At 36.1% G+C, this 26,594-nt stretch overlaps 1 protein-coding gene across 2 annotated transcripts in view; it reads right to left on the reverse strand.

Moving 5' to 3' along the window:
- grik4 (glutamate receptor, ionotropic, kainate 4) overlaps positions 1-26,594 on the reverse strand; it is a 334,582-nt gene that overhangs the window by 92,117 nt on the left and 215,871 nt on the right. For both annotated transcript variants that reach the window (XM_027999192.1, XM_027999193.1), the window contains 2 exons: positions 19,745-19,923; positions 15,064-15,117 (listed from right to left, as the gene is read on the reverse strand). In XM_027999192.1, the coding sequence (XP_027854993.1) occupies positions 15,064-15,117; positions 19,745-19,923 (233 nt within the window). The remainder of the gene's footprint in view (positions 1-15,063; positions 15,118-19,744; positions 19,924-26,594) is intronic.

The following is a 26,594-nucleotide window of genomic DNA, read 5'->3' on the forward strand; positions in this document are numbered from 1 at the left end:
GAAGCTAGCTGCCTGAGGTATTCAAACAGCCCCTTGCTAACACTTTAGATCAAACCACAGCCATAAAAATTATAATATATAATATATTCCTGACACACTCAAAAAAGAAAAAGATTTGGAAAGTATTAGAGAAATGTTCTGTCTCGTCAGTATTTCATCGAGCAAATCATAACAGCTTCATAAAAAGCTATAGAAGCCACAGTTGTACTCGACTTATCCAAAGCACCCAGCCATGACTGCTGTTTGCAGCAATGTAAATGGAAGAAAATTGATGGTGAATAGTTTGTTTTAAATGCATACTTTAATGGTTGTTTCATTTCCTATGAAACCTGACAAAAACTTGCCTTTAGGACTTTAAAGATTTAAGTTATTGTTTATGTAAAGTGATTACTCAGTAAAAGATTTAAAAGTAACACAAATTTAAGTAAATTAAATGACAAAATTAATTGTTTAGAGGCAAATAATTTCCCTGCTGGGATGAATAAAGTAATTCTATTCTATATTCTATAACGGACAGCTTTCGACTGCTTATGTTTAGATAAATTTTAAGATTATTGAAACAAAGCCAAATCAGATTTCTATTTAGTTTTAAAACTGCAAAATTAAGCACAAACATCAACAGAGGTCCCTAAAGTTGGAGTCAATTACAGCACCAGAATTATGTGTTTACCTGACTGCAGAAGAGTCTGCGTTTATTTTTAGAACTCTCAATAGCAGGAGCACAATCAGAGCAGACCCTAACAAAGATGACACGTCGTCTCGGCATTAGGAATGAAAAGCGAGGAAACATTATTTGGTGAGACATGCTTGTTGAGACATAATGATAGCATTAGTTTATATTTTGCCTGGATGCAGCTCTCTGTTGTCAGTATTCGTGCAGCTTATTACCTTTTCTATTACTCAGTTGATTGATTCTCAAACTCTGCGTCTAAACAGGGAAATATGAACTTTACATAAGCCGTGGAGGGGAATTAATTAAATCCCAATCATTTTCACAGTCACAGTGGTTGCTCCCCTGAAACTGTTTGAGTGACAAGACTTTTCCTTTTCTTTTTATTTTGGTGACATAAATCTTATGTTCCCCAGTGCATTTAGGGAACAGTAAAATTCAAGTGTTTGTTTCATTTATTTACAGGAACATGTCTACACATTCACATTTCGGGAAATGATTTTTTTCTTTCTGAGCAATACATTTGAAGTGACTAAACAATACAATTCAACTGCGCACACCTGGCAAGAAAAGACCCTCTAAAAGAAAAGAGGGAGAAGATGGAGGATGATAAAAGTAAGGAGGGCCAGAAAAAAGAAATGGGTGAAATTATAAAAGGCACTAACTTGCTGTTGATAATTCTTCCTAATTAGAGTTGCAAACAATTATTCAACTTAAGATTAATTGTTGGTTAATGATTTATTAGATGAAAATGAGTTCTTTTTAATTAACTAAGAGAGTCCATTTAAACGTTTTTCAGCATTTTAGTGTGTCCTCCATCCAGAAGAGGGCGCCGCTTGTCATTCTTAAGTGAAGCCTGTTGATAAGAGAAATTAAGATGGCCGAGGCAAAGCAGAACAGAAAAGTGAAACAGTCCAAACGGAGTCTGGTGTGAGATGGAAAATGCACTTTACGCAGATCTGTTTTTGAAATATAACAGCGTTAACTTTTCAGCCAAAAATTACTGATATTCTATGAAGACAAATGGTAACATGAGAGAAGAAGACATAACGACTAGAAACAATTGATGTTGTGGGCTGTCATGAGTTAATTCACTTCATGGAGAAAAGTTTTAACATTCCTTCAAGAGCAACCACAAAAAACCTCCTAATAAAAGAAAAAAAGGTGATATTATGCATACTTTGGTTATAACAAGTGATTGATAACTTGTTATAACCTTTCTGTAATCTTGCACCGGTCTGTCTTTTCCCTCATAAGCAAGGCATTTTCGTCCACACAGCCGTAGCTCACTGGACTTGTTTTAAGGACCAGTCTCTGTAAATCTGAGGGACAGTCGTGTGTGAAAATCCCAGTAGATCATCAGTTTGTAAAATACTCAGCGCAGCCTGTCTGGCGCCAACAAACAACCCACATTCCAAGTCACTTATAAATCTCCTTTCCCACATTACCTGTGATACTCTGTTTGAACTTCCGTATTTATGTTGGCCAAAGCTTAAATATATTGAGTTGCTGCCATATGATTTGCTTTTGTGCGATAAGCATTAAACAGGTTCACCAAATAAACCGGCCAGTGAGCACATGTACTTAAATATGAATCTGACTATTTAAAGGGTGTTCAGTTCCTGTCCTTGAGTACCATTGCCCTGCCTTTTGTTTTTATTTTTTTTAGATGTGTTTCTGTTTCAATATAAATTATTGAAATGAAAATGTCATTTACAGGGATCTGTAGAACTTGATAATATGCTGGGAAGGCAATGAAACTGTTTGAATTCGGTAAGATGAAGCAATTACATCTAAAATGTGCAGAATATCAGCCTTTGAGGAGGGGATTTGGGGATCCCTGTATGATCAGATCCGATTGTACTGGAATGAATTGGTGTGATATTAATTAAAATCAAACGGAAACAGTTGGGTGGGAATTGGACGTTCTTGTATCCGAAGTGTCCTGAGGCAGGTTTATTTGTAATCTGGTGCTATATAAATAAAATTTAATTAAAAGTATTTTCAAAACAACACCAAAACGATACATCTTATTTCCATGAGGAACACATATAGGCAGGCCAAGATGTTACACACTGCTATGAATGAGTGAGGAAAGGGTTGCTGGGTAAAGGGGAGGAGGGAAAGGGCTACGAGTTTATTTATTTAAGTTTTGTCATTTGTGTGTGTGTGTGACAGCCAGGAAATGTCGGCAGACTTTCAGGCAAGGATGCATGACGACGACGCAGTGACAGGAGGGATCATGGGTGTGTGGAGAGGAAATGGAACATGGAGAACAAAACAAACAGGCGTGGGGTTGAGAATGGAGGAAGGGGGTGGAAAGGACGGCCCCCGCTTTGTAGAGGGGGATAATATGTCAGCCGACGCCACGTGTCAAAGCGTGTTTTTGATTTTTTTGCATGGACTTTATTGTGCGTGAGAGAAAGTGAGCCTGCAAGCCTCACATCAAGGCTCAAAATGACATCACAAAGTGAAAGTGGGCCACACGGGGCGCTGCCAGGCCCAATCTCGTGCTCATCTAACCTTCAAATGACATTAGGCATCCCGTCAACATACGATGAGTCACTCGCAACTTGATGTGATTTTTTCAATCCAACGGAGAGGCTTGGATCGCAGGATACAAATCATTTAGATGGAGGCTGTGGAGTGGAGAAGCTGCGTGCGTGTGTGTGAGGGCGGAGGGTGCGTCTGGTGGTGGTGGAGGGTGTAATGATGTGAACAACTTTTTCTCCCAGAGACAAAGTTTTCCTCTCAAAACCCAAAGCTGTAGAAACCCAGTTGAATTTCTCAGTCTTTTAGCTTTTCCTTTTGCCCCCCAAAACTATTAAAGTTATGGATTTATATCTGAACATATTAATCTAACATTGAGTGGTCATTGAGGATCAGATATAGAGATCCCAAGTGATTTATCATATACAACAGAAAATAAAATTTGATACATTTGATACATACCTAAGAGTATTTATATCGCTTGAGCATTTTCATATTCTGTCTTTCACAACATTTTATCAGGGTTTTTTGTTGTTGTGGAGAAACAAAGTAGGGAATGATTATGAAGTAGAATAATTTTTAATTAAAAAAAGAATCTGAAATAAAATCCAGTGCAAGAAAATGCCTTCAGAATTCGGTCTATGGTCTTGAACTTTGTATTTTCCGCCTGCTCACAAATGGATCTGTTCTGTGAAGGCCTCATATTTTTATTACAGAACATTAGAGAACAAACGGCATCATCGAGCCCAAGGATTACACCAGACACAGAGGGAACGTTGTGGAGAAGATTACAGCGGGGTTAGATTATGAAATAATAACCCAAGCTTTCATCACATCACAGAGCAATGCTCAATCCATCATCCAAAAATGGAAAGAGTATAGCACACCTGAAAACATACTACGAGATGGATAAATCTGCTTCAAGTATAAATACTAATGGTGCTGCTCTCCAAAAATCTGGCCTTTATGAAAAGGTTGTTGAAACAAAATCAAGGTCAAACCCATAGCAATAGTCCCCTGTGCAGTTTGCCAAAAGCAACTAAGATGACTATATGTACAAGAAGCCACTTTGTTAATATGAATCTGAAAAGTTTGAGCTACATGCAAGATGCTTTGTGGGGAAAAACTAACACCCTAAAAACACCATTGTCGCAGTGAGACATGGTCAGAAAGTGAAACTGTTAGAGATTTTTTGGTATTATCATTTTATTTTCTTAGTCTAGTTCACATTAAGTCTATAGATCTTTGTGATTTTCTGTTTAAAGTGTTCTCTTCTTTAAATGACCTGGAGGTCACTACTGTCTGTTCAACTTTATGAGAAATAGATAACACTGAGTTTCTCAGACCTTAAATCCTTTTACAAGAACACCTCCTAATTTAGTAACTACCTGTGAACAGTCGTATTTTGTTTTCTTGACAGTACTGACCGAGATTTGAACCGGGCTCAGACCTTTGATCAGATATCACATCTGGAGCTGGGTTGTTAGATGTTTGGGTTAGAAGCTTTACGACCTCTGTTGTTTTCTTGACTGCCCCTTGCCTGTTCTCCTTTGACAATAAAAACAGGAGTTTTTGTAAGGGCAGGTCAGAGCGCTCTGTAGAACTGATCGGAGGAGAGGTTCGATAGAGTGTTCTCCTTTTGCAAAAGCTCTACATAAAATTCATATACGTTGTCTGTGGTTCTTTCTTTTATTTAGGTTCGAAAGGAAAATACCTATCAGAAACAAATCTGAGATTTGAAACTGAGGCAAAGGTTCACCCTCCAACAAGGTGACATGAATAAAACCAGAGCAAATTTAGAGATTAATTAAGATTCATTAATTTAAACATTAAGATAAAATGTGTCTAACTCTGTGAAATTTTGCAAACAAGAATGGATAAAAAAAAATAGGTTTCTATATGTGCAAACCTGGTAGTGGCAGACTTCAAAGGACTTGAAATTTCAGCAAAGATATTGACTCAGGGTGGCTAAAAAATGCACAAAAAACATTCAGATTTTTATTATTAGGACAAATGTGAAAATAATCCATTGTTCTCTTCCCATTCATAGTTATGTGCTACACTGTGTTGGTCCATCACTTAAAGTCCTAATAAAATACATTGACGTTCTTGGTTCTAACAAGCCAAAGTCGAAAAATGGGGGAAGGAATTCTTCACTTCAATCATCTGTTTGTCTGAAGTTTATCAGCATCATCAAGTAAAAGTAATTTTGCAGGTTAAGAATTGCATTTCATTATCCAAGCCCAAAGCCCCTGAAATCACAGAGAGTAGCTAATTTGGTAAGGAGTTCAAAGCAAATCTCAGAGACCATTACAACATGTAACAAGTTGAATTTAACAGCTTTTAAAAAACGATGAGCAGCAAAAAACTATCTTCACCCCAGGGAGCATTGTCTGATGATAATTTGCTCTTTTAATAAGGATCAGAAAAAGATGCTTAACTCTCACCAATCCTCTCCACAGGGACCTCTTCTGAATCCTCTCTTGCTTTTTATTTACAATTAAATGTGCAAGCTATAAAAATAAATTTCATGGAAGACGATGCTGCACAGTACCAGAGTTGTTAGCACTGTTGTTTGCGGCACAAAGGTCCTAGCTCCAAATGCTGGCCCAGGGTCTTTTTGTATGGGCTTTGCATATTCTACCCACTCATGCAAGGGTTCTCTCCAGGTACTGCGGCTTCCTCTCACAGTTCAAACACAGTTAATTGGGATTTCTAAATTGCCTTGAGGTATGAGTGCTTGCATGGTTGTTTGTCCTGAGCATCACTGTAGCCGCGTTACAATCTGTGTTTTTGATGTGCATTTTGAAGTATCACATTGGAAATGTTTGAAGGAAATGGCAAAATTCTAAATAACCTCTTCAATTTTGCAAAAAAAAAGTTTTTAAGCTTGCTTGAGGTGGTTTCTGGATTTTCCCAGAAAGAGATAATACGCAAAAGGGGATTTGGAAACACACACATGTGCCCAAGTTCTGACATCGTAAACTTCCAGCTCCGAGAGTAGGACTCAATTTTTCTGAGATGTGTGGTTCATGCCAGTTTGCAAACTCTACAGCTTATTTATTACAGCCATGAGCAGCATCAACCTCTGAGGACATATGTAGCCTGTTTGATTTGTTCCAAACCAGTACATGGCAACATGACTAATTCACATTTTCATTTTTACAAAAGTTTTAAAAGTTGGTTCAAAATTCTAGTGCCAATTGGATGGAAACATGGCTTGTGTTGCCATATGAATTATTGGAGACCTTTTGCTCTATGACCGTTGTACATAGGGTGCCATCTTCCCTGTGACTCTGCACAGACAAGTGGGCATAGAAAATGGAAGAATGTATGGATAATGGAAACAGGGTGATATAATTGCACATGATGTAGTTTGAAACATGGGAGCACGATGAAAAGAAGGTCAACATTCTGCTCAGTGATGACGGGCGAAACAAATTACCCTTGCTTAACCTTACTTCCTTATCCAGCTCTTCACATCACACTAGTCAGACAAACAACAACAACAACAAAAATCAGCTAAAGAAAAATAAGCATTTTCTACTGCTGGAAGTTAAATCTGTTTGTGGGCAAGAGGAAAACCAAGACTCGAGATGGGTGGGCACTTGAAGACACTGATGAGCGTCTTGAGATGATGATTCAGGGGAAACAGATTAGGCAGAGGAGCAGTGTGGCAGATCGTTAGTCAGAGTTGTCAGGACCAGATACAGATGAAGTGTCAGCACAGGAAGACAGGAGTAGTGAATGGCTGGACAAAGTAGGCCGAACAGAATTCAGATATCTGGATAGGGAAGGGAGAGCAAGATGGAAAATTAAGAATGATTAATGTTTACAGGCCTGAACGATCTGCTAGTCAACTATGAACATCTATAATCAAAAGTTTCTGTAGTTTTCTGTAGCTTTATCATATTATGACTTATTCTGCTACAAGTCCTTAAATCTTACCTGATCCTCTTTAGAAATGTATGTATTTACCAATAAATGTAATTTTTCAGATTACAAAAGGCAATTCATATTTTCCTGAAGCAATTTAATGAGGATAAAAGTAATTAATCCTACTAATGATTGAATAAAGCGTACAAGTCCTACAGTTCACCACATAGTATGTAGTCAGTTCTGTTTTAAGAAATGTTCAGATATATAAGTTAATTCTTTATGTTAATATCTGGAAAATAAATGATTTAATTTATGGCAAACATTCCAAATTGATTTTTTATTCATAAACAAAAATTTGAATTGACAAGTCAAGACACCCTGCTTCCTACTATTTTGTCTAAACTATTTGGCTTCAGTGCTTCTTTCTGCTAAGTGAGGAAAACTTACCTTACTCCTCACTCTGAGTTGTGATAAGTTGAGGGATTACTTGCTTGTTCAGTTAGTTTCCAGCTAAGATACAGGTTTAATAAAGCCCAGGAGTTTTCATTTCATAATTCTCAGCCTGTTCTTTGCTGACTCAGTGGTATGTTTTTTCATGTTTCAGCTTCCAGTTCTCCTTTAGCTTCAAGCTTTTTTTTATAAATAGAAATTCATCACCATGAAACAACAATGCGGCATGAGCCCTGAATATCTTAAGATTCAACACCACATAAAATAAATAAGTGGGTACATTTACTTTTGCATTTAATTGAAGTTTATTTTTCTTTGAACATAAATGGAGCATTGCAGAACTTCTGTACGTTACATAAAACATTTGAAAATCGAGTGTTTCATTATATTTATCTTCCAAACAGACAAACTCTCCAAAATTTAAATTCACAGTAAGCATAAGAAATCACAGGTTTTCTAAATATCCATAATATCAACTTTTTCTTTTTACACACCGCTTTTCCCCGCTTCAATTTCTTCAATTGTGGCATGAAAGCAGTGTATAAATCACTCAAGTTATTCCCTTTTCTTTACCTGCATCTATGAAATATTGTAAAAAAATTACACAGTTTGAAATGCATAAATAATGTTTTTCCAATGGGATTCTATATCTGCATTAGGAGGCAAACTAAAGGCTGATTTGAAAATAATGTTCAGTCTCTTAATACCAACAGGATAGCATCTTTCCATGCAAACACCTAATATTAGGAACATAAATTTAGAGCACCTTTGAAGCTTAAATAATCAGCAGTTCATTCTTCCTAAAATAGCCTACTCTGAAACCAATGACTACTTTATGATAATTTATCAAAACACAGCGGGACCTCTAACTCACTTTTACCCTCCTGGGATTACAACTACACCCCAAAACTCTTGAAAGCAATTTGGATTGATTAAATGCTCTTTTGATCAGATTACGCAGTGATATGCGATAACTGTTCAGATCTACGACACGGTTTTAAATGGCCAGCGACTCCAATCTGGAGTTCAGAACTGAACTTTCACTTCTACAAAAATTTAATTAGGTGCCATCTGAAGGTGAAACCGCCTGCCCACACACACTTCATTAAAACAGATCAAGTTCCTGCTTTGATAACACATGGAGATCTGCAAGTTTATTTTAGTATATCTTGTGTTAGCCTGAGATGAGTGGTTATATTGCATCCAGAGGTGTTTGTATTTATGAAAACTAACGGTATATCTTTCCAACACAGATGACATTTTTTTTTGCCATAGCCAGCAAATATAAAAGGCTCGTAACACTGAGCTTTACAAGTTGATCTTGGATTTTATAACAGAGGAATAATGACAGTTTTCTTTTGAGCAAATGAAAGCGTAGAAAATCATGTCACACTGGAATGCTTTAGAAATATAAAGAATGATAAAAAATATTACATAGGGTTTTTTCCCCCAAAAATAATAAATAAAAGTATGTTTTATAACAGTTGAAAGTCAATGCTAGATGGACACTTATAAACACAATCTTACCACACAACATTGTAGATAAAGATGCCAAACTTACACAATTCATCATGCAGATATAGTTGTGTTTATTGTCTCCTAAGATTAAGATCAAATAAGACATATTAGCATGTACTATTCCATTTAACTCTTTAAATATTTTATGTACTACTAATAGATAAGATACAAACTGACATTCATTCAAGAATCGAATTTAAATCGTTTTTGTTTTTCAAACTTTTACCTTGCACACAGTTTGTCATGCAAAATCATGAATTTGTGTGAAACAGTTTTTCAGGTAATCTAAAATACATATTGACATATTGTTTTTTTAAATTATTTGTTTGTTTATTGTATTCAAAAAGTACATTTAAGCTGCAGAGAACTACCAGGAGAAGAGCAAAACACAGAGTAAGTCTGCACCCCAAAAGCAGGTTTTTGTCATGAACGCCACATAAAACCTGTATGTACAGATTCCTAGAACAAAGCAAGATTTGCCTTTCAGGTAAAAAGTATATGGGCTTAATTTAAACAGAACAAAAAGCCAACAGGGTAAAAACATGAAAGTATGTCATGCTATGAGATCATCATGTTGGACGCTGACTGTTCAAAGGGCTTTAAGTTGCGTGAAAACATAACAGCTTTTATGAAAAGAGTAGCCTGATAAAATATGATGGTGATGTACTTTCATAAGCGGATGGTAAAGCAAACAAAGAATGCAATGTGTTTTGTTCGGAGAAGTACAATTAGTGTTGAAAAACTGAGGGAAGGCACATCCTGAAACTTCCCTTTGTCCTCTTCTGTGTATTTATGTAAGAGCCAGAGCCATTTAAAACACAATAAATAGGATGAGTCACTAATTACAACAACTAAGGAGACAAAAGCTCAGCCGTTTTTAATCTCACAGCTTCTGTATGCAATCCCTGACTGCCAAGGGCACCCAGCTGATCATTAAATAATGTCAGCTAAGGTTATTGTGCTTCACAGAGCAATAGCTGGATTTTTTTTTTTTTTTAGGAAAATGGTGTCACTGAATGGGTGGCTGATGGGTCATTATTTTGAAAGTACAAAGATCTGTGGGCTGTCCTTCAGCAGAAGAAAAGCAAGATTATTTACAATGTGAAAACATGTAAAGTGAGAGAAATAAGCCGACTGAAGGAGAACAGAGAGCTAGAACAGAAGATGGTATTTCAAGGGTTGAGGAGGAAACTAGCATACGCGTAATGAGTCATAAATCAGCTTGATATGAATCCTCTCAGCAGCGCTATTAGAGCAAAGTGTTTTGAACCTCATTAATTTACAAAAAGGAGTAGCTGTCTGCTAAGTTTACTGTAGCATCAGATTTTCTCTGAGCCACCATCATCTTTGTCCTCACATCTCACATCTCAACCTAATGCAGATGTTATCCTCAGATCAGTGGTCAGCTTCTATAACTTAACTTCACAATTACAAATATTTTCCAAATGTCTCTCCATCTTAATCCTAATCAGTCTTTTGTTATATAAAATAGAAACATTTGAGCAAACATGCAGAAGGACTTTGTGAAAATCAGTGATAACTATTTGAGTGAGAATGAATTGCTTCAAAAGCATAATTAAAACCTTTCAGTTTTATCTTCAGATCATTCATCTTTTGTTTTGCCTGTCCTTTTTTTTAACTAAACTCTAATGCACAATTTGTACATTTTGTAAAACTGGGAGTTTTCATGTGTGAACTCGAACTTTAGGCTGTGTTAAGAGCAGTGCAGCTCTTGCTGGGAAGAACAGAAAATAAAACAAAACACCCATCACCACTGAATAAATACTGTGTTGTAAGCTAAATTGTATCGTGAGATTTTTAGTTTCTTTTGGAAAGCATCTTGTTTTAGTGCCTAATATTATGCAACCTAAGCTAATCTTTGTAAATGGTGTTTGAGTAATAATCTATCAGAAAAAAGGACAGCTTAGACTAGCAGGACTCTCCACTGACACCTTTGAGAACATATTATAAATTTAACAGTGCACTGACATTGACACCGACTTTTGAAGTTAAGCAGTTCACAAAAACTACAGAAATTCATATCATTAAAGTTGTTTTCACACCATCAAGTCTGCTTTGGGATGAAGCCCATGTTATTCATGCCTCCTGAGCAAAGAAAAAATATGAATCCATATTTATGGACGACACAGGAAGAGACAATTTTATATTTTGTGGATTTGTTCTAAAGGATTAGGTGTTTTTATTATTTATGAACCCAAGCATTCATACTTAATATTGTTTAAAACAAAGTTAAGTAAAGAATAGCACAATACTTTCCCAGGAAAGCTGTGGTAACTCCACAGTTTATATTCCAGTAAAAAATTTAATCAGAAAACTGGATGGAATTCAGGACCGACCATATGGTGCAGCGTGTCAAATGTCAAAAGATAAATCAAAACAAGCATCCAGAAAATCTGAGCCCATTAGGACAAATGGTTGTTTATTCTTTTTTTCAATTCACATATCAGATTTGTATTTTGAACCCCATGCCCACTCTAGCCAGTCATCCAGTTAAATAAATGACTCACATGATAAAAACGATACTTATTCCTTTGTTGATTAAATTCTTCAATATCACACACCTGTCTGAGATTCACGACATGTTACAGCTTTCAAGGAGATGTAGCAGGCCAGGCACAAATAAAACTATCATCTGAGGGAAAAATTATTTTTGCTGCTTTCAAACAACTTTTCTCATTTGTCACAATTTAAATGTTCATGTTTCACTTAGTTTAAACTACTGAGGTCGCCCCTCTGTGGCAGTATGCTTCTGCGCCGCTGCATAGTCCATGCAGCTGTACAGTGTTAGCATTCAGAACATAACACTGCTGACCTCAAGTCCTCTGAATGCTAAAATATCAGAGACAGAGACCTTTTTCTGAAGTGGATTTGATGTAAACCAACATGAGAAAAATGCCTTTTCGCTCCCTATGGACAAGCACTCAAGTCGTCATCCGAGCCTGTAAAAAATGCAGAGCTGCAACTTCAGGACCGACCGACAGGACAGATTAATGGTCAACTTTACACCACTTTGCTGTAAGACAGTTTTTTAAAAGCATGTCATATAAAAGGAACACACTGGTAAGAAGAAGACATATATTTAATTTTTCCTTAAATTATTTTGTTCAATTTTATTCAAAGTTAAGCTCTTGAATTATGGGGTCTGCTGGTTCATGACATTTTCACATCAAAACTACTGCAGGCGTGACCGTTAATTTTATAAGCTATTCATTCAAATATAAAACAGACAATCAGCAACAATAAAAATGTGAATGATTCAGATAATGTTACCGAATTAGAAAAAAAAAGATTCTTGACCAACACTGAACAATTTGTGATCAGTGATGAATTGAGCTTTGAAATATTAGCATTTGATCATGTCCAGGAGAATTTATGTTTATGATTAAACTAATGACTACAAAGACAATGGGATTCTGCTTTAGCTCCAGAAATACAGACAGGATAGCATCAAGTCCTTAAGCTTAGTAGGAAATTATCACTGCAGAAAAAAACAGAAACAAGCTATGAATATGAAATTATGGCTGTAATCAAGATCATTTTTAGAGGGATTGACGGTAACCTTATGTTACTAAAATCTGGGGGTTTAGACTTAACTACACCAAGAAAAGAACTAATCTTACTTCAGACGACTTTTGGACTGCTGGTTCTTCCTGTTGTGAATGGATAGCCTTCCCTCAACACAGTAAATACTAGACTGCAGGTTCACTGGAGATGGTCAGCTGGCTTCGGCTAAAGAGCGGGTTGGTTGGCTGGGGTAGTCAAGAAAATATATTCACCAAATGTTTTACTTGGAAAAGCTATTAGAAACAGCTTTTGAAAATTGAGTCTTATCAAAAGAAAAGGAAAAGTAATAGTTAATTTTTTTAAGTGTCAGACATAGAGATCCCAACACCGGAGGGATCTCTTAATGTTTACATCCAGTCAGTACAGCCTTCACCCCAATTGTAAGCCAATGCAACTGATGAGTCTGGGCATAAATGGAATCTCTCCTTCCTCCACCCTTTCCCACCAATACTTAGATTTTAGTGCAAACAAGAGAACAATCTTCTCAATTTCCCACACACATTCAAACTTTTGAACTCAAATTTTGCCAGCTTTGTTTCTGAAAAATTGTTAGAAACAATTTTCCTCTATCAAGATGCAGATTTATAGTCTCAGTTTTCTGAAATTAGCTGAAAGATTTGTCAAGTGTGGTCTTCTGGTGCTATTCCTTATCTGCATCAAGCTGTGACATGTTGTGCATTGAGAGATGGTTTTAGTCGTACTGTATTTGTTGTAACATGTGTGTTTATGTTGCTTTTTTGTCATGCTGCACCCACCTGCCAAAACTGTCCTCAAAACTGCAGCACACCAGATATTTTGGGACCATTTTCTGTACTTATACGAGTACACCAGCAGTTTCTGAAACACTGAGGTCCCGCTGGCCTGCATCAACAACTATGCTATGTTCAAACTCCCTCTAGTCCTCTTTCCTCTCCATCATCGCCAAGCTGCAACAAATGCTCTTTACAGCCATCTGGATATTTAAATGTAGTAAGTTGCTCTCATGTGATCGGCAGATCTGCCAATAGTGTTAATAAACTGTTGAACAGACTTACTTAATAAAGTGGCTGGTAAATGTAATTGAATAGGAATTGGACTCATTTGTCTGGTTAGGTGCCTCAAGACTGAATCTGTTGTGAATTGATGCTGTATCAATTATTCTTTTATTCAAGAAACAGAGCTCAGTCAACGGATGGAATACACAACATACTATAAATGGGTTGGTATATATCAGGGCAAAGGCAGCAGAGCTGTGAGAAACACAGACTTGATTATCATAAGATTAGTTACCCAGAAGAGATCGTCCAACTAAGCTCACTCCAAAGTTTCCAAAAAACCAAGACGACTTCAAAGAAGCCAGCTTAGTCTTTAGACCAAATGAAGAACTCTGATGAAATGTCCTAATAAGTTTACAATTAGAATAGATAATGTGAACAACAGAGCTGCTAAGACTCTGAAATATTTTGGTTTAGAAAGAAATGTTCATTCAACCATGCAAACAAAACCACTACTTTACCAATAAGCATTCATAAGAAAATCACAATGAAAAAGAAAGAGAACAGTAAAAATCATTCATGTATTCAGTGAGTTTAGTTAACTCTTATATTCTTAAATGAAGTGTTAGCAGCAGCAGCACAAGACGTATTAGCAGCAAAAAACATATTTTTAAATAATTTATTTTAAAGAAGTGGTATTATGTATATTCCAGAATTGCACTGTTTCATAGTACAATCAAGTAACTATGTAACCAACAGAAGATAGAAAATGATCTATACATAAACATAAGAAATTTAACGTTGCAATTTGACGTCTTGAAATTGACCCACTTTTAGGTGCAGGTTGTGTACAAAGGAGCCAGAAGTCTAAAACATCTCACTGTGAAACATGTAGCAGGCACAGACGTCTCCAACGGTCATATCAACGTCCACATGCCTCATTTCTAAGAAAGCATTTTTCCAAAGTTACCTCAGTTATCAGGGGTTTCTAAAACGCTTGAAAATTGAATGGGTGTAACAGCACATTGCAACAATCTGATGGTTGAATAACCAAATAACAGAAAAAAATATTTTGAATTGAAAATGTTGCTTATTTTGATGATATATAGTTTTCCACTAAAATGTGATTAATTGAAATTACCTATTGCAGACTACTATTAAGTCGATTAAAAATTTAATCAAGCCCCACCACTTATTTATTTATTTGATGCTAAAATGCTCTTCAATGACTGGAGGCACGGTGGCCGCTACAGCAAGTCTCTAATATGCTGTCCAACAAAATGAGGTAGAAAATCAACCATTTAACTCGGAAATAATGAATCCGTGCCATCAGTCCTCTATATAACCTCTTCCTAATGAAGCATTAATTCAAAGTAGAGTACCAATTAAAGGTTTCTGTTGTAATGCATTACATGAGTGCAGCATTAGATTATTGATGTGCTCCTTTAGGTATGAAATATGCATTATAATTGCCAACATATCCATGCATTTCCTTACCAGGGAGGTGAAGATGTAAGTGTAGTAGACAGACAACATCCCCAACTCTGATGCCTGCAGGGAAAATGACAAGAAGGGCATAGGGAGAGGAATAAAAAGTGAGAAAAATTAATTATCTACAAAGAGCAGAACAAAATTAAGGAGTCTTTGGCAGAAAAAAAAAGTGTGAAGTTCAGAGTCAGACACACAAAGGGGCGGAGAAGAACAAAACATAAGGCTCAGAAGAAAAAATAAGGAGGGAGGAAAAAAGTTGAGAGGTTACCGAGTCATGTAACTGGAGCTTCATCTGAGCATGCAGATCAAATCCACATCTTGATAAGCACTGACGCATCATCATCTAACGAAACCTCTCGATGGAGCAATTAATTTCTGAGCTCCATTGGTATGCTGCTCGACACTGTCACACAATCTGATTAAATCAAAGTCGGCGAGGAGCAGCTGCGAAGGGCAGGGCGAACTTTATAAAGATCATTTTCTTAAAACACATGATCTGAACAGAAATTTATTAAGATGGAGACTTTAGCTTAATCAAGCCAGACAGACAAGTAATCTAAAATCCATACATTTCAACTTCATTTGTAGGTACAAAGGGATTAAATAAAAAAAAAACTCTAATGCACGACTCAGATGTGCCGCATTTGAAGCTTATCCTTGAATATTTCTTTTTTAAAGCAAAATGTTTTGATATTTTCATGTTCAAAATGTGCATAATGAGCATCTCAAACATGAAAATGATTTGAGGATTTTGTGTCAGTGAAGAATTATTAATGTCTAAGAATGCTCCTGAATTTGTGCTGTTAACATGAGTGCATGTCACTCAGTTATGAATCAAGAATATTCAGACAAGGTGTAAAAAAGAAGATCAGAAAATAAATTTCTAAGAAGTATAACGCTACTAAATATTACAGAAAAGCAGCAAATAAATTTTGTGTAACAGAACTCCAAATAAACTCACCATATCCTCAAACAGCGTACTTTTCTGTGTGCACTGTCATTTTAAAATTACGTCAGCTAAGCTAATTATAGCTTTATGACAGTTATTGGTTGGCATTTACCCTTTAGTTTCACACAAAAAAGCAAAGCTGTAGAATGAAAAACAGTTTTCTTTCTGATGCAGAAAATTATATATATGCGTGACATATTTTCTTTGGGTGACTACCACTTTTAACAACATACTGCAGGGTTCACATCATGATGGATGGTTGCTGCACAGATTTCATAGAGAGAGCGGAACATAAACAAAGCAATCACAGGATGAATAATTAAACCCATTTACTGCCTTTAAATAATGCTTCCTGCTTTTCACAATTCCTTTAGGACAAACCCTAAGGACCATCTGAGACGGGCAGATTTGTAGTGATTCACTTTTGACATGTTTGGCATCTCTGAGCTAAACCACAGATTGGACTTTAAAGGAATCTGCTGCAGGATTGCCTCTTAAAAATATCATATAAAGAGCACTGAGAGTAGTGTATCCAGTCAAACTACAAGCACACATGTTGATGTTTATTTAGGACTTTTGTGATGGACCTACACAACAGTGCTGCATAATTATAAAGTTAACAGGACATGAACACGTAGTTTTCAGGGATAATAATCTACTACTTCCCCTAAGTAAAAATCTTGTAAAATCAACAGACTTCAGGAGTCACCTATTTAAAAATAGAGTTCACCTAAATGCAATTTATTACAATATAAACAGCTATAAAGGCCTTTGTTTTTTCAGCTGAAACAACATCTGTGCTTTTATATAGAATCATATTGATTGAACCTGCCAGCTGTATCAATCGTCCGGATCAGCTGTGACTCACCGTATGCCCCCATCCCCCCGAAAAGGCAAACTTTCAGATTTTGCACAGCAGAATAAAATATGACATATTCAGTAGTTTGAAAATAATCCCAATGGACTCACGATCAGCTTGTCCACCAAATCAACTGATAAAGCAGATTGATACAGAGTATATCTGCTTTACTAGTTCACTACTACCACTTCAAGAATATGTTTGCTTTTCCAACATGTCTTAGGGGATAAGACATCCTACAGGTGAGGAAACCAGTACAGATAACAACATCACAGAGCTGCAGTGATGGGGCAAGAGAAAACCAGGAACAAGTTTCCCCAGGGGGCATTTTGAGTTATTGACATATTCTGAAAGTGTGGATTCTAAGCTTTCTAATGATCCCCAAACCTGATGAGCTAAAATAGTGGTATTGGAAAAAGGCTGTTCATTTAGAGTATGCAATAACTCCAACCCTCAGCACTGACTGTCAACAGCTATGACTGGGAAGGTGTGCAAACAAAAGTGAGCTTTTGTCTGGTTTATATGTATTTTTAGACGTTTTCAGCTTTTGTCCCATTTCCAATAACGCCGTGAGCTTCTGTCTTGTGAGCCTTTGTCATGGAGTCATCTGTGAATAAAACAAGACCTAATACACGTTTCTTGGGATTTCCAGAGGCGCTGGTTATGTATATGTTTTCATAAAATATAAAATTTCAAATATAAATGTCAAATACCCATGTAGTTTACTAGAAGTTTAGAGGATAGCAATAACATGTTAAAGCTTTGTGATAAAAAACACACAAATAAAAGAAAGCGATAAATAGTGGAGGAATAAAGTTGACTTGAGAATGTTTTTTTCAGAAACAAAAAAATCCTCTTTTGCACCAGTAAATATAACAATTAAAGCAACAACAAAAACAATTAGTTTGCTAATTGTTTACAATTAGCAAACTAATTGTAAACACATGAAATGTGATAAAAACAAAACTGTGAAAAATGAGCATGCACTCATACCTCCACCTCTTTTTTGTATTGTATTTGTTCACCAAATAAATATCATTTTAAAAATATATATTAAAAAAATATATTAAAAAAATACAATAGCTGCAGTGCAAGCAAAGAGAATATAAAACAAAGATCAGCTCTCACTGAGCTCCTTTAGTGACAGACCGCTGCATCCTGTGTGCACTAAGAAGAGTTATTGTGGCTCCCTTCTCCCAGAAGCTGTCAGACTCCATAACCATCACTACTCACAACAAACTCAGAAGTGTTTCCATATATTCTGGTATTTGTCCATCTTTGCTCATTCTGAATAAAATTTCTGCTGGTGTCTGCACATCTAAGCTGTTGCACAATTTTTATTCTAACTTATTGACTTATTGTCTTTTGAATGCTAACATACACATTTTGTACATTTTTATTCACTCCATGGTTTCTATAACTACACAGTTTTTATTACTATACAGTAGTTATGTTGAATTTTTGCCCTTACTGTACAGTATGTTGTTCTTTATTCTGTTTTATATAGTGCATATTCTTATCTTTGTAGAAACTGACTTGCTTTGATTGCTTGGCACTTTGCTTCTGTTGCATTGAAATGTCCCCATTATGGGACAACAGAGGAATTCGTATTCCTACAGTTTGGAGTAGAGAGCTGATAAAAAGAATCAGGTTGTTTGTGTACATCACGTCACTACTCCATGACTCATTCCTGCATAAGGGGAAGATAATAATAAATACATGTTAGATTATGTTTACTTTCAGTCCAAAGGTTTGAATGGTTTACATACTTTTAAAGGCACTGTGGGAAAAAATATACAGCAGAATACAAAGTGAAATTTTGAGGAAGTAACATGAATATATATTGTGTGGAAAATGAGGCAAACTCCAAACAGAAGGAACAGAGACAAAAACGTAAAAGAGACATGACGGTATGGACTCCTGCTGCTACCAGCACAGTGCTTCTGAATAAAAGAAATGAATAAAATCTTCTCCCTCTAGCCCTCTTTTCTGTCCATTTAATGTTAACTCCTCTCCAGACATCCATTTACTGAGTTTAGGAAACAATGTGGAGCATTTTTCTTTAAAAGGGAATGACGCTATCATGGCTTCTTCAGAACCCGTGTGTCCATTAAAAGGTAGAGGTTCACTTCATGGTGAAATCCTGGGTGTTAGTAATATTCTGAGACAGTAACTACTCATATATTCCATTAGTAAAGAAGCACAAAAAGGTTGCTCATACATAGAGGCAGGAAGTGGACTAACTAATACTGTCTGAAAGCTCTTTTGCTTTATAGCTTTGCATACTGCATTTACATTTTAATGTAAAAAAGGTCCCTTTAGAGTAAGGAACCAACAAATTCATTCAAAGAGCATTTTGTTTCACTTTACATGTGTTTTAACCCTGGCTATATTCCACATTAGAAAGAGAAAAAAGCCTGATCTATTATGACACAGTCGTCCACAAATCCCCACAGAATGTTTTTTTACTTTATTTCTTTGAGTCAATATCCTCATTTATAATTACTAACTGTAGCTGATTTGTGTAGCACTGGTGTACAGCTCAGTTATTTTTCTAACTTTCTGGGACTAAACCACCAGAAGGTTAATTATTTAATTTTTTTGTCAATTTTGTGATCTAAGACAAAACATTAAATTTTGTGGTGAAAATTATATTTACTTTATTTAGAGTGATATTGAAAATAAAGTAAAAACAAAAAAAGTTCTGTGGTTAAAAAAAGGACATGCCTGTTGCAAGTAACTTTTTTGGTTACAAAATAAAACGTAAAATTTTTTATACGCCTTGCCATTTCTTTGCATGTTGTAAGAAATATATGTAAAAAGTCAAGTCAAGCATGTAGAATCACAGATAACATGAACGTTATGAGACATATACTTACCCGTTCTAAAATGATATGTGACATGGTGGCATTGGCGTCCACTATGATGGTGGCCGTCTTGTCATCACGGATCTCTTTCAGAAGGGGGGTCGGGTCCTGGCTATCATCCAACATGCGCACTGACAGGGTTTCCTTGGAGATTAGGAACTGTCTGAGCAGCTGCTCCAAGTTCAACAAGCCTGTCGATGAAATATACAGAAAACACATATGAGGATCGTATGTCTGAAGATGACAAATATTTAAACATTTCAAACATTGTTCGATTAGTTCTGTTATGTTTCTCTTGTTCTGCGCTATGTTTCAGATTTATTATCTTTTTCATTCATTCTACTCCTACCTGCTCCAACCAGCATTCCTTCATTGGCAATGGCAGCTTTTCTTCCAGCTCACTAGTTTAAAGTCAGCCTAAGTACCTTGCTGCTTCACTGTCTTCACTGGGGCGAACAGATGTCACAGTGACATAATGGTGGAACCAAAGGGTACATGAGGGCACCCATAAATGTCAATACACCCTGCACAGTGTTGCAAAGACGACGTCCGAGATGGAAAACTGCCCGAAACGACTATAATAATTGACTGTTTTGCACACAGGACTCGACTTATGGACAATGTCAAAAATTTTCTGCTTTGTCAAAGTCTGCATCTGCACCAAGTTAAATTCTGGTCATTAAATTGGTGTGAATCAAAGGCGACATAACACAAGTCTCAAGAAACTGTGGTGAACTCATTACCCATATGAGGTAATATGAGTGAATGTATCCTAATTAAACTTAACCAAAACAGTCCTGGCAGTCACTCTTACACTAGCAGTTCCTGTGATGTTATTAGTTAATTTTGCATAAATGAGAATAAACAAATTTTTAAGGTGTGCTATGGGAAAAATACAAACTGAACAAGGCTGTCAGGGCCAGATTTGTGGTTGCACTGTTGGTATTTACCTGACCTTGAAATTTGCTCTTCCCATCTGTTTTGTATTCTGGTGCCAACCACAGAGGACATGATGCACAGGTGTGATGTGACTCGCAAACAGGGGGAACCTTTATGCAAATTAAGCAATGCTAATCAAGTTCAATTGTATTCTGATGGAAAATATCCTTCAGCCCCATTGTTATATATGGAAAGTTTAAAAAAAAGTGCAACAATAATATTAATATGTTGAAATTACTGGTACTGCAAGTGTATAAACATTGTCCCTTTGAAATGTCTTCGGCTTTAGTTTTTTTTGCCATCCTCAAATGATCCTCAGACAAATTATAATATTTTAAGATAACCTAAGTACATTCAAACTTTTTTCATTTGTTAAGGGATAAAAGCTATCAAAACCGACCTGACTAAAAAGTAATCACTTCAGTTAAAGCATTTTTTTTTTTTTTTTTACAAAACGGAAAAGGGTTTAACCTTTCCTGGTTCCCTGCTTGGGAACCATCCATCAATAGGTTCAAGAATATCTAAAGCAGTGCAGACCTAACTGGATGTTCTAAAGGATTAAGTCCAAAAGGCAAGAAACGTATCGGCAGTGTGATGGTCAAGGGCTTTTATGCTGCCTCAGAACCTTAATGTGTTGGAAAAAGCTTCTTAAATGCGTCAATGGCCAATTTATATATTAAGTATAGAGTATTTATCAGCATTTTCATAACAAGTAAAGGTGACATAGATAGTTCACTGTGCTATAAAATGGCAGTATGTCCCTGGAAAATACATAAATTTTGCTTCTCACCAGAAAATCTTTAAGGATAATGGCTGGCTATGAGTTTGTGACTTTAACTTGAAGTTCAAAACCCTGAATTAAAATGTAACGCAAAAAATATGAATCCAAAAAAAGACATGAATGACTGGGATCTCAAATGTTTGATGGCAGGATAAGCAGGTGTATACAACAGAATGATGGATTTGAAAACTGAACATTGTATTCATCTTAAAATTTGTGATGATGTAAATCATACATTGCTTGACAAAAACATTTTAATAATGAACGTATTTCTAAGCAAGCAGATATTTTTTGAAACTACTTAGTCTGTTTAAGCTGACATTTAAATCGGTGTTTATTAAAGCTGAAGTATAAATGTCACTCGTAAATTAATTGCTTATATTTAAGGAAGCAAACGTGTTGTCATATTAAACCTGCAGGCTGTGATCTGAAATATGTCTCTTCACACCCATCATCTGTGCTAACCACCATTAAAACATCTAACAATGACAACACCCTGCTTTCAAGAAACGTATGCTGTGTTTTATGATTAAAAAAGGCATCTGAAGAGCAGTAAAGCACAACATATGTCACAGCTTCACAAGTCTCTCCTTGACAATTTGGCAGATTTCATCACATTCATGCAAAGTTTCCTGATATTGATACAACAAAGTCACTGAAAGGACATGACTTTATAGAAAATTGTTTGCATTACCACAGTTTCCTGCCTCTACACTGTGGCGTCAACAGATATTTATTGTGATTTTCGCCATGGTGACAGCAGAGCAATTTATCCGTCATGGGGAGACCAGTTTTGCTGAGGCGATTTCAAGTTATCAAACTCGTTCCTTCATCTTCTCCAATAAATTAACATCGGCTGCTGGGCTTCTCAGCTACCGACATCATGTCTAAGAGAGTCTATAATTATGTCCCGGTCTGAATGTCTTACGGCCTGTCTGTGTGGCAGTATATCAGTGTATGTGTGTTTGTTTTTATATAACCTGTATGTGATTACTCCTGAGACATCAGTCCCAGCTGCTGTTGGCTTTCCTGTCTGTGTCTGGAAGCTGTCAATTCAGCTTCCTCTGTTGTATTACACTGAATCACTTTGATGAGCTTGAAATAGCCTCTTTTACGCCGCCTTCCTGGTCTGCCTCCTGTATCCATTGACTACTGTTTTACAGGCCATCAAAAACCATTTCGCATTGAGTTTGTGACATTAGATGGTTCCAGAATGCCAGACTGCTCAGGCTATAAGGTACACGCACAATGATAGAGACACTGAGAAGAAAGAACATAAAATGTGCTGGATTCTTGCATGTGTTTCCTGCTAAATAAAACCAAGTGTTAATCAAATGAATGAACCTTATGCCTTTAGATAGAGGGAGCATTTATGAGAAAGGTCTTTTTGCAGACACGTTAAAGAAATAATAATAATAATAATAATAATAATAATAAAAAACACTAAAATTGCATGTGCTTTGTTTAAGATAGCTAATATGGTAACACAACATTTCAAAGAACGTCCGTGCATGTCTTCGTATTCTTCTTGTCTTGGACTATATTTTTTGGCTGTACTACAGAAGAAATAGTTCTCAACTTCTCTGACAGATTTATAAATGTTAAGAGTTAGGAATAAAGGTCATAAAACCACTTTTCGAATTTAATTTTTATCTGTGTTGAAGTCAAGGTCAAGACTGTAAGGAATTTGAAAGTGGGTTGTACTTTTCTTTAGACTACCTGTTTATTGGAGAAATAATGCAGCTGCTTTATCCTCAGATATAAGAGCAATATCTGCTGCTGTCCCTGAACTACTGCTGTTATTAAAGCCACTATAAATATGAGAAATGGCTTGATCTTGAATAATATTTTCTCCGGTAAGTTGATGAAAATATGATATTCTCTTGCTAGCGTGAAGTGTTATTGTGCATGTACCACAATTTATTAACATGTTGCCAGTCTTTGTTAATTAAGCATGTTTTCTTGCTAGCTGCATGTTAACTGCAGTTAGCTCATTGCTAAGCATGATGGGTTTTAATTTTTTTATTTAAGTCTGCCTAATTCACTGTTTTACAATATCCATTACAGCTTAAATTTTGAAAGTTGAACATTTTGTCAATTTTGTGGCAATTCCAGTTACTGAACTATTTCAACTAGAAAATGTTTAGATTTATTTTCTGTATGATTGACGTGGGTAAGTCACCACGTTATTTATCCTTCATTAGAAACAGCCGCATAAATGGGGACATTGTCATTAACGAAAAACGTGATTGTGGACATCAGTCATTTTTTTAAAATATATTTTTAATTAATCTCTGCCATTTAGGTTACATCTGTAATATATTATTTTTCCAGAAAACCCTGAGACATTACAATAAATCAATGTTTATGAGGGATTTTAATAAGTGGGGTTACTCATTAAAACTTGCTTTTATTTAGAGTCTTAATGTTTTGTAAAGGTGTTGTAGTAGAGATTAGATCAGTGACACAGGACCAAACTTGAATCAAAAAACCACTTCAGTTTTAGTTTGACTCATATCAATCTCAACAGTTGGTTTATTGCGGAAAACAATACACTTTTGATATGCCTTGCCACTTCCTAGTCAATTTTGTCCAGCTTGAACACATTAAAAACCTTTTAAACCAGATTTTATGTTGCATTTCACTGTAACTTCGTCGACCCCCCCCCCCCCCCCCCCCCCCCCCAAACTTGCTCTTAAGAAATCTCCCTGTTTATTGTTCCCCCCAAAAATAAAATGGGATTTCCTCCCTTTGATTATACCATGTCGTGCATTGTTCCTTTAGATATCTTATTGTCCATACCTGGAAATTGTAACATATTTTACTCAATGTTATTATAATATGAGAATCGTATATCAACTCATGCCTATTTGTGACTGTTTAACAACCGTAACTGTGTATGCCTATAATTTTTAGAAAATAGAGATATCTTATATCACTTTAAAATAAAAGAGATTCGTATGTTTGTCAGATGAGATGCTGTACTACTACACCAAAAATCACATTTCACTGCTATAAAACTGTTGAGTTAGAAAACATTATGAATTCCATGAATCTGCTCTGAATGGAAGCAGCAGAAAAGAGAGCTAAACAATGAGACAGAAGGTTGATCTGCGGTTCACACTAAAAATAGTGTTACTCCAGTCATTTGAGTCAGACAACATCAAAAACAGATGCCACAGCTCATTATCAAAAAGGTAAAACCCAAGGGGAAGGAAAGTTTGCACAATGCAGTTATTTATTTCTCACAAACTCCTTTTCCAATTCCTGTGAAGCCAATCAACCCCTCGCTGCTATGCATGGCTCACACTTGACTCCAGCAGTTGAGGCACTCAGCATGTTAAAATTAATATGTATGAATAACTAAATCTGAGCTAATCAGATTTTCAAGATGAAGTGGTAGAGAAAACTAGCTTACAATTTACATCAGACACTGACAAAATGGGTGGCGTTTAATGGGATGTGATAAATTTTTGTCGGTGGATTGGGAGATAATTAAAGTGCAACTAAAACCTCCAAATCAACTTTTATGCAATCTGTCTAAATAGGTTTTTAAGCGTGCTATCTTTATTTTTGTGTGCATTGTTTTACATTTTCTTGTAAATTAGTTTAATTAGTTTAATTCTGCATTTTGCTTTAAAATGTTGTAAGAATTATGATGGTCGTAGTTCGTCATTTTTACAAACTGAAACCAAATAGTGTTTATAAATTACAACATCAGACAGTGACGTTAATCCATAGCAGCTACGACAAGGAACCTCAAATTAAAACCATCAGGATGGGAATAAAGTTATTCTTTAAGTCTTCCTCATGTCAGATATGATCAAGAGCTATGGGTGGCTGATTAAAGCGATGCCTTCACCCTAGAGAATGCATAATATAACAGATGGTCCTGGCAAGAAGAAAAGAGCAAGGCTTTGTGCGTGTTATGTGTGTTAGTGACACCAAACTTCCTCATTGGCATGGACGGCACTTGGCCTCGACTCTCTCATACACACAGATAAAGGTGAGGCCTGACATTCAACTGAGCCAGCCACTTATTCATCTTTCTCTTGCTGTCACTGCAGGACGCCTGCACACACAGACCAACCTTCCGCCACCCCTAAGTAAATACTGCTGCATCACCAAGGCACGGGCAACGTAAAAGATTTAACATGGGAGCTCTAGACGGCAGGTGACTGTGATTTCCTTGACAGGTGCAGGTGAATAATATATAATAAAGCGCAGTCACGGTCGATGTGTTAACAGAGACCTAAAAGCCCTTTTGACAGTTGTACATTATGTTGAATCATCATGTAGCCTCGAGCTCTAAAGTTTTATGACTCTGGAATACCGTTAGGGCCATTTCAAAGTACAGCAGATAAGTTGAACAGTCAAAATGTGAAATGTAATTCAGAGTAACGTCCTTGCCAAAGTAATCCAAAAATAACCACAATGTAATACACTTTTTTTTTTTTTTTTACATCAGGTGAGACCTGAAATGTTTTTGTCACTTTATCACACAGGATTCATATATGGGATCCTCACAAAACCTCCGCATCAATAAGATGCAGAGGTCAAAGGAAAGTGATGAGCATGTTACTTCACATGCTCTCAAACGTTTCAAACTGAGACCCCCTTATGTCCAAAGAACATAACTAATTGCACTTCTTTGGCTAAAATATTGTCTTTTCGTCATTAGTGAGCTGATGTTTTTTCATACTTCAAACTTGGGACTGAAAGTAAAGTGTAATATACAGTAAATGGCAGTGATTACCAATGCCACAATTCAAGCTTGCTTTTTTGATTTTTAACAGTTAATGTGAAATGCTTGTTTTCCCTTCCATTTTTGCACTTTCAGAACATGCTTTTTAATAATTCAAGGATTGTGTAGCATTTTCCCTAAAATATATTTATTTTACTACCTTAACTCACTGCAAAATGGGACACTTTTATGTAATTTACTCAATTAATTGTCAGAATAATTGATAGACTACTCAATTACTAAAATAATCCTTTACAATAGCCCTACTTCTGTTATGTCAACTTTCCCATCTGGTCCACTTGTTCATCCATACAGTCTGTCTTCATTTCAGCTGGTAGCAAACAAAGAAAGGCTCTCTACAAATAAATACCTGAATATTTGAAATTAATTCAAATAAT

The sequence above is a fragment of the Xiphophorus couchianus genome, chromosome 18 (genome assembly GCF_001444195.1).
Source record: "Xiphophorus couchianus chromosome 18, X_couchianus-1.0, whole genome shotgun sequence".
Taxonomy (NCBI): Eukaryota; Metazoa; Chordata; class Actinopteri; order Cyprinodontiformes; family Poeciliidae; genus Xiphophorus; species Xiphophorus couchianus.